The sequence below is a fragment of the Lepisosteus oculatus genome, chromosome 5, assembly GCF_040954835.1.
Source record: "Lepisosteus oculatus isolate fLepOcu1 chromosome 5, fLepOcu1.hap2, whole genome shotgun sequence".
NCBI classification, from domain to species: domain Eukaryota; kingdom Metazoa; phylum Chordata; class Actinopteri; order Semionotiformes; family Lepisosteidae; genus Lepisosteus; species Lepisosteus oculatus.
Window position 1 is genome coordinate 33,749,920 of NC_090700.1, and position 14,327 is coordinate 33,764,246.

Sequence of the window (14,327 nt, forward strand, 5' to 3'; positions counted from 1 at the left end):
TGAGAATTCATAGTACATTTTTTTAAGACTGTTTACAGTGCTATATAAAAGTACTATATCTGACTCTTCCTAGGATGTCCCATTTTATGAAATTACAAAGTGATATAGTACGTGCAGTTTCTTTGTACTTAATAGTTTATTCAGAACCCAAATGCTGTATTTGATTACTTCTTAGAGTAAGATAAAAGATAAAGTAAATGTCAGCAAAACTAGAAATAAAACCTGTTGATTGCACACGTTTTCAGACAAAAGTGTTTGGTGGGAAATAACTGTGGCAGTAAAATCATAGCCTTTTTGAGTAGAAAAATGGATGGAGCAATGTACAGGCAAATACTAGGTGGAAAACTTGTTTCAGTCAACTAAAGACTTAAAATTGGTGGAGAATTCATTTTTCCAAGCACAAGTCCAAAGCCACACTGGTGTGACTGAAAAAAATATACAATATGTTGAACATATAATAATAATTGATTATTATTAATTACTTCAAAGTGTTTTGACTGCAAACTTTAAAGCAGTAAGATGTAAAAACTGTGCAAGAATTTTAATACTTGTACAATAAACTACTGTATATACAGTAGTCTAACATTGTGAATCTATTTCCACTTATTTTCAGTTGGCGTTTTTGCCCACTCTGTGATTTTCTCTAAATCTTTGTAATTCTATTACTTCTATTTCTGTTTACCACAACCCCCATTTTTCCATTATCTGAAAAGCAGATCATTGAGGGACACCTGGCTTACTTCTAACCAATTAGAAGTTGACCTAAGATGATAAATTGGTTTGACTGTTTGTTAATCAGTTCTTGATCCATGCGCTTACAGTACATTACTTTGGATCCTATGCATTTTATTATGAAAATTAATCTTTTATGAGGTACCTTATCAAGAATTTCCTGAAAGTCTAAATATTTTGGGTTTTATGCTTATCTGTTATACTTGTTCCTTGTCTGAAGAACTGTAGTTTAACAAGACCCTCCCTTTTTAAATCCATGTTGACTGTCTCTTAAAATGCTATTGATATGCTGTACAGTATATTCTTGTAATTTAGGTCTGTCATTTTCAGAACTTTACCAGTAACAGATATAAGACTGACTGGTTTATAGTTTTGTACCCTTATTTAGAAATCAATGTGACATCTGGTACGACTCTCATTTTAAATAACACTTCAATAATCCTAACTAGAATTCCATGACTAGGAACCAATAGTACTTGGTGATTTATTGATTTTTAGTTTCGTTAGTTCCTGTAAAACATCAATGCCATTTATGTTAAAATATCCAATATTTGATAGACATTATTGATGTCTTATATAAACATGTATGAAATCTTCATATATAATTTTTACTGTATTTTTATCCTCAATAAACAATTACCTGCTATGCTGCGCACAACTTATGCTTTTACTGTTTTTTTTTTACTGTTCTAGGACTAAAATGTCACTTAAGGACACTGCTTTACTATACATTATTTATTAAGCTGGTACTTTTATCTAAAGTGACACAGCTGCACATTTTACTTCAGCAATGTGGGTTGGGGGCCTTTGCTCAAGAATACAGCAGAATACAAAGAATACCATTTCAGATCTCAGCCCCACAATCTTCCAGTTATGAGTCACGACCCTAAACAATACTTTATTGAGGCCCTGAAGATCTTTAATCCCAAATGTTTTATTCATAGGAGATAAAATAGAATGACCAGTTGAAGCTTATACAGTAAATGTGTGCACCAGTAGCCAAGTGATTCAGCTTTGTAAATAAAACCACTTATCTTTTTCTAGCTTCTTTTAAATCACACACTTCTGATTTCAGTTTAAAACCATGGTTTATTTTTATACAATGATGTTTCAATCTCATAATTGTCGAACACCAGTTCAAATTATACTTAACAATTTTAGTGATTTGTCTGTTTAGTATTTAAACCTCACTTGACACATACATGTTCTTACTTCAATTGTTTATTCCATGTAGGACTTGAAAAAGTGACTGACCTTTACACGTTTCATAGCCATGAAAACACAAAATTTTGAATTCTGCACCATAGATCACCTACAAAAAAATGAGAGTGTAAAATAATTTGTGTTAACTTTATATATTTATATATTTCTAACTTAAGTATTTTGCTTTATATAGCAATATGAATTGGAAAGGTAAGGAAAAAAACAAACTTACAAGGTTTGTCTGGACTTGGAGTTGTGGTTGTGACTTCCTTGTCTATAAAAAAAACAGATTAACCAACATTTTTTACAATTGTATTTTTAAAATCATTTTCTTCTTCCGGCCATTCTTCCATTTAACAGGAAATCCTTGGCCAGCTAATCTCACCCTGCCCTCAGCAGGTCACAGATATCTATTGACATTACCCTTGACATGGCTTGAAACCATGACTCCTGGCTTGTGGCATTCAAGCTGTGCCAGAAATAAGAGAAATATTCTATCTGAAAAAAAAACCAGTATAATAACAAGTGTCCTATGTCCGATGGATGTCCGAAGAAGGCTCCACAGCCGAAATGTTGTTTTCCTTCTTCTCTTTCAGCATGGGATAAACTTATTGTTCCTTTGCAGCTTACGCATGCTGATGCAGCTACCCACCTGAACTACTTCAACCTACTTCGGCTGCAACCCACTATGCCTTCCACAAAATCTTTTTCTAGATCGCTTCGTCATTCCTTCTCTTCCTCCCTCTCTTACTAAACCAGCATTCTGTCTCTTCACAGCGATCTGTTCCAAGACAAGGTTTTCTAACCACTTCCTATTCCTTTACAGATGGTGTCATTATGATATAATTCCTAAAGGATTTTGCCTGAAATTTAACACTTTTTCTTTTGACTCTGTCACCACCCAGCGTAACACTCACACCCAAAGAAGGCTCCACAGCCGAAACGTTGTTTTCATTCTTCTCTTTTCAGCATGGAATAAACCTAATACTTGTTCTTGTGCAGCCTACGCATTCTGATGCAGCTACCCACTGAATACTGTCATATGCCTGTATTACAAATCTTAAATAATAAAAGGAATTGGATCTTTCACTGGAGAACAATGTGAACTTTTTTTGCGGGATTGGAAATTAGACAAAACAATCGCAAAATTTAATAAAAAATCTTTTGATGTTTTAAATATCACAATGATTTTGCACTTTTCTCTTATTATCATTGTATTTGTTTTGATTTGTGTGCATTTTATTATGTTTTTTTTAAACATGTGTGAAAATACTGTACTGTGCTTGGGTGCTGTATCTGGCTTGGGTTGTGTTATTTGTGAGATATTACAGTTCCTTCCAAACATATCGGAATTGATCATTTAATTGTATTTTGTTTTGAAGCAGAAAAGATATTCAGACAATTGTCTGATGGGTGTCTATTGATTGTCACAACATCAACTTTTTTTGTTGGATAATTAGCCGTTCATATAAGAGCTGTGAACATCCTAATATCCTGTTTGACGATAACTTTGGTTTCTCAGATTTTTTTCTAAGTTTCTCCATTACACAATTTAGGCCATTTTTCGAGAAATGCGTTCAACTAGAGTTGACTTTGTTTTGAAACCCTTAACATAATGACGCCCATCTCAAGTTTGCCCAAGAGCTTTTGGATTGGCAAAACTACTAGAAGAATGTTCACTGAACACACAAGGCAAAAGTTCTACTTCTTGTCCAGAATAAGAAATTATCTTCTATCAAGCGTGATGGTGGGAGTATTGCGGTTTGGGACTCCTTTACTGCCTCAAAACCTAAACAGTTTGCTATCATAGATGGAATAGATGGGCTAATACTGGAGGAGAACATCAAGCCATCCATTCATCAGCTGAAGCAGAGCCAAAAGTGAGTCATGTGGCAGGACAATGATCCTAAACATTCAAGCAAATCTACAACAAAATGGCTGAACAAAAAGAAATTTCACAAAGTCTGATCTAAGTAAGTTTAACCTAACTGAAATGTTATGGATGGACCAGAAATGATAGGTTTGTGCACATGTCCTCTACTTGAAGCAGTTCTGTAAAGAAGCAGGGGCCATAATTCCTCACTGTACCTTTGAATGTTATATCCCATCAATTCCAAACAATAAGAAATTATTTTCCAGATTTTGGACATCTTGTCCCACGCAGCTTCAATGACAAAGAACAAAGATTTGCTCTTTAGACTTACTTTTAATGCACCAAGGAATCTTGGGCAACCAGCCGTGTTCTTCACATGTGATAGTGCTGGATCCTATGAGCTTATATCCATAATTGCAAGTAAAAGAAACAATATCTTTGTATTTATAGGGTGGTAGACGCCCATACACTTTTTTGCCATCATGTACAGTAGGAGTTTTGCACGTAATATCTGCAGAGAAAGAGTGAAAAAGATCATGTTTAACCAACCACCATGATAATGTTTTCAATTAAGTATGTCTTTAACTGAATACCCTTGTTTAACTGAGCATTTGTTTCTGGTCCCATCATTCTCATATATTTTAAGTAAAGATATGGTAATAAATTGCAAGCAAAACACACATCTAAATTTAAAATTTCAAAAACACATGACAGTTCAAATATTTCAATACATTAATGGGACAAAATAGTTTCAATATTTTATTTTGCCTTCCTTATTGATTAGTTATACTTGCAGCCCAGAAATAACCAATATAATGAAGTTATATACACAATAATATTCATTCATTGCTGTACCTTTGCATTTGGGAGGAGGCCCACTGTAGTTCCCATCCTTGGTACAATAGATTTCTTTCTCCCCAATTAAGTGGAATTTGTTGCACTTGTACTGTATAACATCTCCATATTTAACATCACCGGAGAAAAAGGACAGGATTTCACCATTCTCAATTTCAGGAGGACTTGGGCATTTGATGACTGTGGGAAGCAGATGTTTTTAATTTTAAACGAGCACATTGGTTTTCAGACATCGGTCTTCAAACATTTATCAATATGCAGTAAAAAAGTGAAAAAAAGCATTTTCCCCCTGGGGATGGGGGCATCTAGATGGCACAAACAGCACATGATGAGCCCTGTTCTGAGTAGCAAAATTCAGCTGGCAGATTGCCACTGTAGGATGATGAGTGCCAACTGGCCAGGGCTGTCTAGACTGTCACTCACAAACAGCCAGCCAGTCCTGCCTCTTGCCAGCAATGGCACTTCTCGATCGGTGTGAACTAGTCGCTGTCACCAGTCAGGCATGACCACGACTCCTTGAACAAGAAAAAGTTGGAATTACTGTAGCTGGACAGGACTCTATTTTCCAGAAAAAGGCATCTCATATGACTTTTCTGGAGCCTTTAGACCTCCAGGGATGTTAATGAGAAGCAGACAAACTCCTCCAGTCAGCAATTTGAAACGTGAACACACTGGAGTACTCATCCTCATTCATTCTGTGTGGGTTGCTGCCAGAAAACCATCTTGAACAACTGCTTCTTTTACATTTGCACAAATGTAATACAAACAAATGACAATTCCAAATTTTCTAAAAATGGTTCTCATTGTCTTCATTTTGGGAAAGTACAGTGCTTTTGTCTAGCGGTACTGTGCATTATCATTAGGTAACGTCTGGAATTGAATGAGATTCTTGGTTATTTGAGCATAATATAAGGAAAAAAGGAGTTAGTCAGGCACTGACGACTCTATGAGAGAAGAGATGGAAGAAAGCGGAAAAAATATTTTTTTAGATCAAGCAAGTCAGGGCACTTGGTGTGAGCACAGTAACAGCCTGTGCTGTAACAATATGACATTTTGCTCATTCTGCTGTGGTCTTTGTTACCTTAAAAACTACAGGTGCTTTAAATCTAACTTCTGAACTGTTAAGAGAGCATGACTAAAATCTGTCTTAGCACATGCCATTCCTTTTGTCAATATAAACAAATTGTAGTACGCAAATGATTACGAAAGACGTTTAATCTCCAGCTACATGGGTTCATTATTAAATAATTGTTCTGCTCTTGGTTCTTTCTTGAAACAAAGATGCACAGATGAATGGATCTGGAGCCTGTGACAACTATCTAAAAAACAGACTCTGGGGCAGGTAATAGAAAGAATATGAGATGTTTTGCATTTGTATTTGTCTTTACTCACTATATCCCTGTGTACTAAAACTTGTAGTTTCCTCTGTCCTGTTCAGAATTTCTAACATCATCAGTAGGCCAAAGGAAACACAGATTAGCTCGATTCTTGTGTAACGAGGCTCAGCTGTGGGTGATTAACTTGTTTCCCAGGGTATACAGTGCCTTGCGAAAGTATTCGGCCCCCTTGAACTTTTCAACCTTTTGCCACATTTCAGGCTTCAAACATAAAGATATAAATTTGTTATTTTATGTGAAGAATCACCAACAAGTGGGACACAATTGTGAAGTGGAACGAAATCTATTGGATTTTTGAAACTTTTTTAACTAATAAAAAAATGAAAAGTGGGGCGTGCAAAATTATTCGGCCCCCTTGCGTTAATACTTTGTAGAGCCACCTTTTGCTGCGATTACAGCTGCAAGTCGCTTGGGGTATGTCTCTATCAGTTTTGCACATCGAGAGACTGAAATTCTTGCCCATTCTTCCTTGCAAAACAGCTCGAGCTCAGTGAGGTTGGATGGAGAGCGTTTGTGAACAGCAGTTTTCAGCTCTTTCCACAGATTCTCGATTGGATTCAGGTCTGGACTTTGACTTGGCCATTCAAACACCTGGATACGTTTATTTGTGAACCATTCCTTTGTAGATTTTGCTGTATGTTTGGGATCATTGTCTTGTTGGAAGATAAATCTCCGTCCCAGTTTCAGGTCTTTTGCAGACTCCAACAGGTTTTCATCCAGAATGGTACTGTATTTGGCTGCATCCATCTTCCCCTCAATTTTAACCATCTTCCCTGTCCCTGCTGAAGAAAAGCAGGCCCAAACCATGATGCTGCCACCACCATGTTTGACAGTGGGGATGGTGTGTTGAGGGTGATGAGCTGTGTTGCTTTTACGCCAAACATATCGTTTTGCATTGTGGCCAAAAAGTTCGATTTTGGTTTCATCTGACCAGAGCACCTTCTTCCACATGTTTGGGGTGTCTCCCAGGTGGCTTGTGGCAAACTTTAGACGAGACTTTTTATGGATATCTTTGAGAAATGGCTTTCTTCTTGCCACTCTTCCATAAAGGCCAGATTTGTGCAGTGTAAGACTGATTGTTGTCCTATGGACAGACTCTCCCACCTCAGCTGTAGTTCTCTGCAGTTCATCCAGAGTGATCATGGGCCTCTTGGCTGCATCTCTGATCAGTCTTCTCTTTGTCTGAGCTGAAAGTTTAGAGGGACGGCCAGGTCTTGGTAGATTTGCAGTGGTCTGATACTCCTTCCATTTCAAGATGATCGCTTGCACAGTGCTCCTTGGGATGTTTGAAGCTTGGGAAATCTTTTTGTATCCAAATCCGGCTTTAAACTTCTCCACAACAGTATTACGGACCTGCCTGGTGTGTTCCTTGGTCTTCATGATGCTCTCTGCGCTTTCAACAGAACCTTGAGACTATCACAGAGCAGGTGCATTTATACAGAGACTTGATTACACACAGGTGGATTCTATTTATCACCATCAGTCATTTAGGACAACATTGGATCATTCAGAGATCCTCGCTGAACTTCTGGAGTGAGTTTGCTGCACTGAAAGTAAAGGGGCCGAATAATTTTGCACGCCCCACTTTGCATTTTTTTATTAGTTAAAAAAGTTTCAAAAATCCAATAGATTTCGTTCCACTTCACAATTGTGTCCCACTTGTTGGTGATTCTTCACATAAAATAAAAAATTTATATCTTTATGTTTGAAGCCTGAAATGTGGCAAAAGGTTGAAAAGTTCAAGGGGGCCGAATACTTTCGCAAGGCACTGTAAAAGGGCACAGCCTATTGTTTTATGTTAGGAAGGTTTGAATGACTAAAGTTTCTGTTTTGTTGCTAAAAGAAAACTATGGAACAAAAGTTTGAGTTGAAAACAAATGAAGGGCTTCAAAGTTGGAGCCAGGTTTAATTGTTACTGATATTAATAGAAGCTGGAAGCTTATACAATGCTTGAAGTCTAAATAGTAACAAACTAAGGAAGTAATGTTTGTGAGGTTAGTTCCTTTGGACCAGAAAAGACAACTAGAAAATCCTGGTCAGCTGTGATGTAACATCCCCAAGCAAAATATTAAACAACAAAAAAAAAAACTGAAACCATTCAAGGCCTTGATTAAAAAATGAAGGGCTTGGCTTCAGAGCAGATTAGTCTACTTACTTTCACATACAGGAATATTACTACTCCAGGCGCCAGCTAAGCACTCTCTGGTTTTTCTGCCTACCAAGACGTATCTGTACACAAGACAAACAAAAACACAGAATGGTAGGAATGGGAGGGGGATTATAACTTTAATAAAACAGCGAGTACATTACCAACATAAACAGGAACTCATTCCAGATATGCTAAATGAAACATGGTCCAAATATTAAAAATGTATTCCTTTTTCCATCCACTATAAAAGTACAGTTTTACAGGAATATTTTAAACACTAAAGAACAAGTACACTTTACTGGACTACCACTTCTCTCAACAGTCCCCCTGTATTGAGACTCATGCATTTCAATGACTCATAGGCTTCCTGATTGAAGGTTTGGAATGCAGTGTATACTGCAACTACTAGCAAATCTTTAAGGACGCCTTTGAGGAGCATATGATAACAGTTCAGAAGTTAACTCTGTTCAGACTGTGGATTGTTGTCTGAGTACTGTGTTATCCTGAAACAACATACCTTACCACACTTTTCTGGACTATTGCAATATACTGCACTGGTGATTGTGATTCTTTACTCCATGAAGGGTACAAGGCTTTAATGACACCAAGAGTTCTGATTGAGCAATGCTGTCAAATGTTGTTTTGTATCATGTATGGTACTGTTGTTATATTGTATTATTGTCATATATGTTATATGTTTATGAGTTCCGATTGTGCAAGACAAATTCCCTTGGAAGCAATAAATGTTAATTCAAATTCAAGTCTATGGCATTATGAACAGACAGAACTATGACATTCATTCACAGTTTGTACAGTATCTTCCCCCATCTGGTGTGCACCTCCTTGGATTGCTGGAAGATGGTTTCTGAATCTTTTTAACCCTCAACATAGAAACACAGCAACCTATTTCAAGTATTTAACTATTTTAAAGTCACTGCCGAAGAAAACCTGGTGGACGGTGAAGCCCAAATCAGAGGACATGAGTGCATACGACGACGAAGTGCATTTCAAACAATTTGAAACAGAAAACACTTTTTTACACACAGTTTTGTGGGGGTCTGGGGAACAAAGCACCTCAGCCACGTTGTTGAAGTTGCTATCAAATGGCTGGATGAGATCCTCCAAAAAAATGTTCTACTTAAACAACAATCTAGATAAGCTGAACATCTTTCTCTGGATCGTAACAGTTCTTATGTTGCTATAAAAATTGCCAGTGATAAAGGGTTCCTATAAGCAGTGCAGATGTGGCTCATACAGTGGCCAAAAGGTTTCTATCTGGACAGTTTCAAGAAAGCAGCCATTGGAATGTATATCTTTCAAAACCGGGGGATTGTGTAGAGAAGTGAAGCAGTCTAACAAATGAGCAAACAAATACATTTGTTTTTATGAGTCCCATTTACATTTTGAAATGCTATCATAGTAAATGTTGCATTTTGCCTAGATAATCACCCCCAATGGATCTACACTAAATATTTATACAACATTTATCAAGATGTTGGCCCATCTTACAATTACCATATATTAATACTGCCTGTGATAGCATGCCTCCATTACCAAGATGAAATTGGGCCCTGCCAATTCTGCCCTAAGATCTATTTTCTGGAACCATGAAAGGCAAGTTATTGCTTCTCGAAGTCAGAACCAGGCTCTTTCTGATTTCACACACAAGATGGCACTCACCCTTCAACACAAGAAGCTATAGCATGTGACCCAAAAAGGACACCTTTTGGAAGATGATAACGTCCATTAACTATTTCTCCTGGGGACCCACAAGACTTGGCTAGATAGAAAGCAAAGAAAACAGTATGACACTCACTCACTGTGTGACAGTAGAATCATTTGAGTTTTGTGAAAAGTTTGTCTTAACTCGCTTGGCTGAGGGCCAACCTGCAGGCTAGAGGACGGGGAGGCTAGGACACCCCTGCTTAGTGAAAAGGTGACCAAGAAATAGCAGCAGACATGGACATGGGGTGGAGGAGGGATGCAAAAACAATCAAAGAACAAGAAAAGGTCACATGTAGTATAGATGAGGCAATTACATCAGGATTACTTGCGAGTTGTGGCAGCTAATCTTAATTAGTTTGGCTGCCTTCATCCCTCCCAAACTTTCTTTAGAACTCCAATTCTGTAATGAATTTAATTAGTCATGCATGTTAAAATCTATTAAAATTCCACCATCCACAATGCTTTCATTAGGGAACTGTGAATCGTTTTTTTTAGAACACAAGTATGTCGTGAGGAAAGCTAAAATTGAACATTTTCTCTTGAAAATATTGAAACTGCTACTGACACGTTTTTCCACTTTCAGGTGAGGCCTCCTTGCTCTTTTGCATTAATCTTATTTGCAGAAAAAACTCTGAAGATGCATTTTAAATCATTAGAAGCACACTCACGTTCACAGCGCAGAGTCAGACTGGTCCAGCTTTTCTTACTACAGATAATTTCAGGCCATCCGCCCCTCTGACTGTATCCTGGATTACAGACGTAAATCACAGTAATTCCTTCTGGGAAATCATTCAGGCTGCCAGACTCCTCTGACAGGGTAGCCAGAGGTACATGTGGAGGTCTATCACATTGTCCTAAAAATAAACAGGTATATTGTGGTAAAGATGCTAACATCTGCGAGGGCTGGTGTTCTTGTTCTTCTCTGACTCTTCTCTGATTTTAATGCAACAGGTTTTTGTTCAAAAACCCCACAAATGCTTTGTGAATAGGGAATAGAAGGTCTCCACAGTGGACCTGGACATTCCATCCAAGTCCTTGATTACATCATTTGAACCACTACTCGGGGAAAAGAAGAACAAGAAATTGACTTAACTTAGCCTACCTGGTTGAAGGAATGACAGCCTGACTATAAGGGTGCACCTATCAGAACCCCAGTCTCCCTCCAAAGGTTTTTTTTTTAACTTGAAATAAGCCAGGGAGCTGCTGCAAGGTTGATGATGGGCGGAGGGAGGGATGTGAAGTAGTGATGCTGGAATCCTGGTTCTTATACTAACTACACCGGGAGTTGACTTCCTCTGGAACATGTGTGTAAAAATCCATTCAAGTAGCTTAGTCAAAAACAAATTCAGCAAGGATAAATGAATAAATTAAATTGGACTGATATACAAAATGGTGGCATGGTGGCGGAGTGGTTAGCATTGCTGCCTCAAAGTACTGGGGACCTGGGTTCGATTCTAGACGTAGGGTGCTGTCAATGCGGAGTCTGAATCTTCTCCCCTTGTTCGTGAGGGTTCCCTCTGGGTGCTTCAGTTAACTTCAACAGTCCAAAAATGTACTGGTACCGTAGGTTAACTAACACCGGGGGAAATCGGCTCTGATATGAGTCTGTGTATGTCCTGCAATGGACTGGCATCCTATCTAGGGTGTATCCTGCTTTGTCCTCGTTGCTTGTTGGGAGCCTAGTTTGTCAGGACAGGCTCTGGCTCCCCCACGATTCTGAATGGGAAAAACCGGATGACATATAAACTTTGTTGGTCATTGTTCCCTCAGTACAGTAGGCTGAGTGGGTCCCCACATTGCTGGTGCAGAAATGTTCATCTGCAGAGTTTAGACTGTGCTTGCTTGTTTGTGGGTCAGTATGAATGACGAGACTGGAAATCAAAGGATTGGAGTGTGGGCACAGAGATTCCTCATTAAACTGTGAAAATGCTGTGTCAATCTGAAATGAATGACCAGAAGAGTTCAGTGCTAAAGCTACTGTAGCTCATATAGTATGAATAAGCAGTGGTGAATAACAACATTGACTCTCGTAACTGTGATTTAGGTTTTCTGAAGTTAAAAATGAAAGTCGGCAATTTGATTTGAGTATCCAGGAATGCGAGCAGTGTGAGTTATGAACACATTGCAAACGGAAAGCCAGGTGAGGTGTCTCAGTAGGTTCATTATGTGTTGAGTGGGAGTACTATATTTATAATTTGCACTGAGACTTCCTGTCTGAATGGATGATGATCAGGATTCACTGATAATGTTCTCCAATCATTAATATTGGTTTGGTGTTCCTGAAGCTGAAATAACAGCACTAGCAATAACACTCTTAGTTCTACTGCTATTAACACTAATAGCTATTGGGAATCTGTTTTTAATTTATAACTAACTCTGGGATCTGCCACATTTTTGTAACGAAATGTGCTTATAAACAAATTAGTCCATCTATTCCTTATCAGAAATCTGCTTATTTCTGGCAAGGGAACAGCAATCTGGAGACTATCCCATGTCACACAGTGTGCAACGGGGGTTGACGTGTCCAAGAAGCTTCACTCCAGAAGACGAAGCAGTGAAAGTACAAAAAGAACCATGAATAAACTGGTAATAACATAACAGGACACAGCAGTGTTAAAAAGTGAAAGAATCAACCAGAAAGTACTTAATCACATAACTGATAAACCCATCAGATAAATGGCAAAATCAGATTGCATTGAAGATTCTTTCAGTCATTGGTAATAGCAATGTGTGTACAAATACTGTGTATTTTTACTGTGTCTCACCACACCTTCTGAACCTCCATTTACAAACACAGTTTTTAATAACCATCACATTCCTTTCTTAGAGGAATCAAATCTGGTCTTAATTTATCATACAATCATACATCATACATACAATCATCATACTGTATCATCATACAATACACTCATACAATCACTTTGGAAGTCTCTTAACTTTTTTCACAAATTATCTAATCAGTTACAGAATTAGAAATTAATCTCACTTCTGTGGTGGAAGTGCATTTAAAACCAAGATCAGGTTTTGGAATGTGGAATTAGCTTCCCAGCATTGGTATCAAAGCAGATACTCTTGATTTTTTTTACAAAACAGCTGGATGCAATCTTGGGATTTATCTAAAATTCATTTAAATTAACTACAATTAATGTAATTAAAAGCTATTACAAATGAGCAAGGTGGGCCATATGGCCTCCTCTCAATTATAACCTTTTTTATGTTCTCAGCTAGAACAATAAATGTAACAATATTCCACACAACTAACCTTTATAAAATAAACCTAAACCCTCCTGTAAAATAATACAGATGAACAAATCCTACCAGCAGAACAAAATTTCTGCACTATGGTCTTGTTTGTCCTGAAAGCTAAAATATTATTTTAGTTTTCAGCCACTAAAAAGTATGCAAATATATCAAATATATCAGATCAGAAGTCTGATAGAGGAAGAAAGGTTTTATATTGTACTTACCTCTCACCTCCTTAGAACACAACCACAGAAGAAGACACAATTTAAAAGCACAAAACACAGGACTACATGCACACATTATTCTTCCTTTCAATCAACTGTGGACTTGCAGACAAAAGTATCTTATCATTTATATGGTGGAGCAAAATTGATTTAGACAAGAATGCATCATTTCCAAACTTGATGTTTGTTTTGGGTTGAACCTTGTCATTTGGTTGTTAATAATTACCATATGTGTCACTGCTCAGAAAGTATCACTGCATTATGTTATATCAGTTTACCAGTGACAAAACTAAACTTTGACCAGGAATATATATATATAATAATACATTATAGTCTACATATATAAATGTGGCTTTGGGCTACTTGTTCCAGTGCATCCAAGATTCAAACCAATATTTATTCTAGATTGAACCAAAATGAATTGCTCCAGTTCAGCCCTACCTGTTGAGCAATCAACATTGAAACGTATCTGCCGGCTCTCAACAACACATTCTAAGTATTCACTTTAAAAAACAAACTGTTGTGTCTCTTCTGGGAGATCTGCATAGTTTCAGTATGACAAGGTTTTCTCTATGAGAATATACACCATGTGGAAACAGACTATTTTGTTGCCTGAACTTGCCTGAGTGAAACCTGACCTTGTGATCATGAACTAAGGAAGAACAAACACCAAGTCTGGATACAAACACCAAAGAACATAATGTTTTTTGTAGTAAGTGTTAATGCTTTCAGTGCTTCTGTACTTAAATGGAAATCAAAAGTTAATGAAGTCTTTTTGTTTATGTTTGCATTTTATATACTTTATAACATTTATAAGCCACCCTTTTCAACTTCTAAAACTCTCTGTGGTTCCAATTAAGGTTCTTAGACTTTTAACGCCCAGCCTCACTTACACTAACATTCCACCATCATTCCTACCACTTCTC

The 14,327-nt window shown here is 37.5% G+C and overlaps 1 protein-coding gene across 1 annotated transcript; it reads right to left on the minus strand.

Moving 5' to 3' along the window:
• Positions 1–1,801: 1,801 nt before the first annotated feature.
• LOC102692269 (C4b-binding protein alpha chain-like) lies at positions 1,802–13,525 on the minus strand. Its single transcript, XM_015342310.2, has 8 exons — positions 13,402–13,525; positions 10,603–10,788; positions 9,890–9,989; positions 8,216–8,289; positions 4,664–4,843; positions 4,140–4,319; positions 2,168–2,209; positions 1,802–2,044 (listed from the first exon to the last, which is right to left on the minus strand). Exons 1-8 carry the CDS (start codon positions 13,475–13,477, stop codon positions 1,998–2,000), a joined length of 885 nt encoding a protein of 294 aa, XP_015197796.2. The 5' UTR covers positions 13,478–13,525; the 3' UTR covers positions 1,802–1,997.
• Positions 13,526–14,327: the final 802 nt, after the last annotated feature.

What these genes read in the sequence shown, in the direction of transcription:
- LOC102692269 (XM_015342310.2), bottom strand. Translation starts at nt 13,477, where the DNA reads ATGTGTGCATGTAGTCCTGTGTTTTGTGCTTTTAAATTGTGTCTTCTT. An exon ending in ATAGCTTCTTGTGTTGAAGG is followed by an intron (nt 8,290 to 9,889) that starts GTGAGTGCCATC and finishes TCTTGTGTACAG; the next exon opens with ATACGTCTTGGTAGGCAGAA. An exon ending in TCCAAGTCCAGACAAACCTT is followed by an intron (nt 2,045 to 2,167) that starts GTAAGTTTGTTT and finishes ATTTTTTTGTAG; the next exon opens with GTGATCTATGGTGCAGAATT.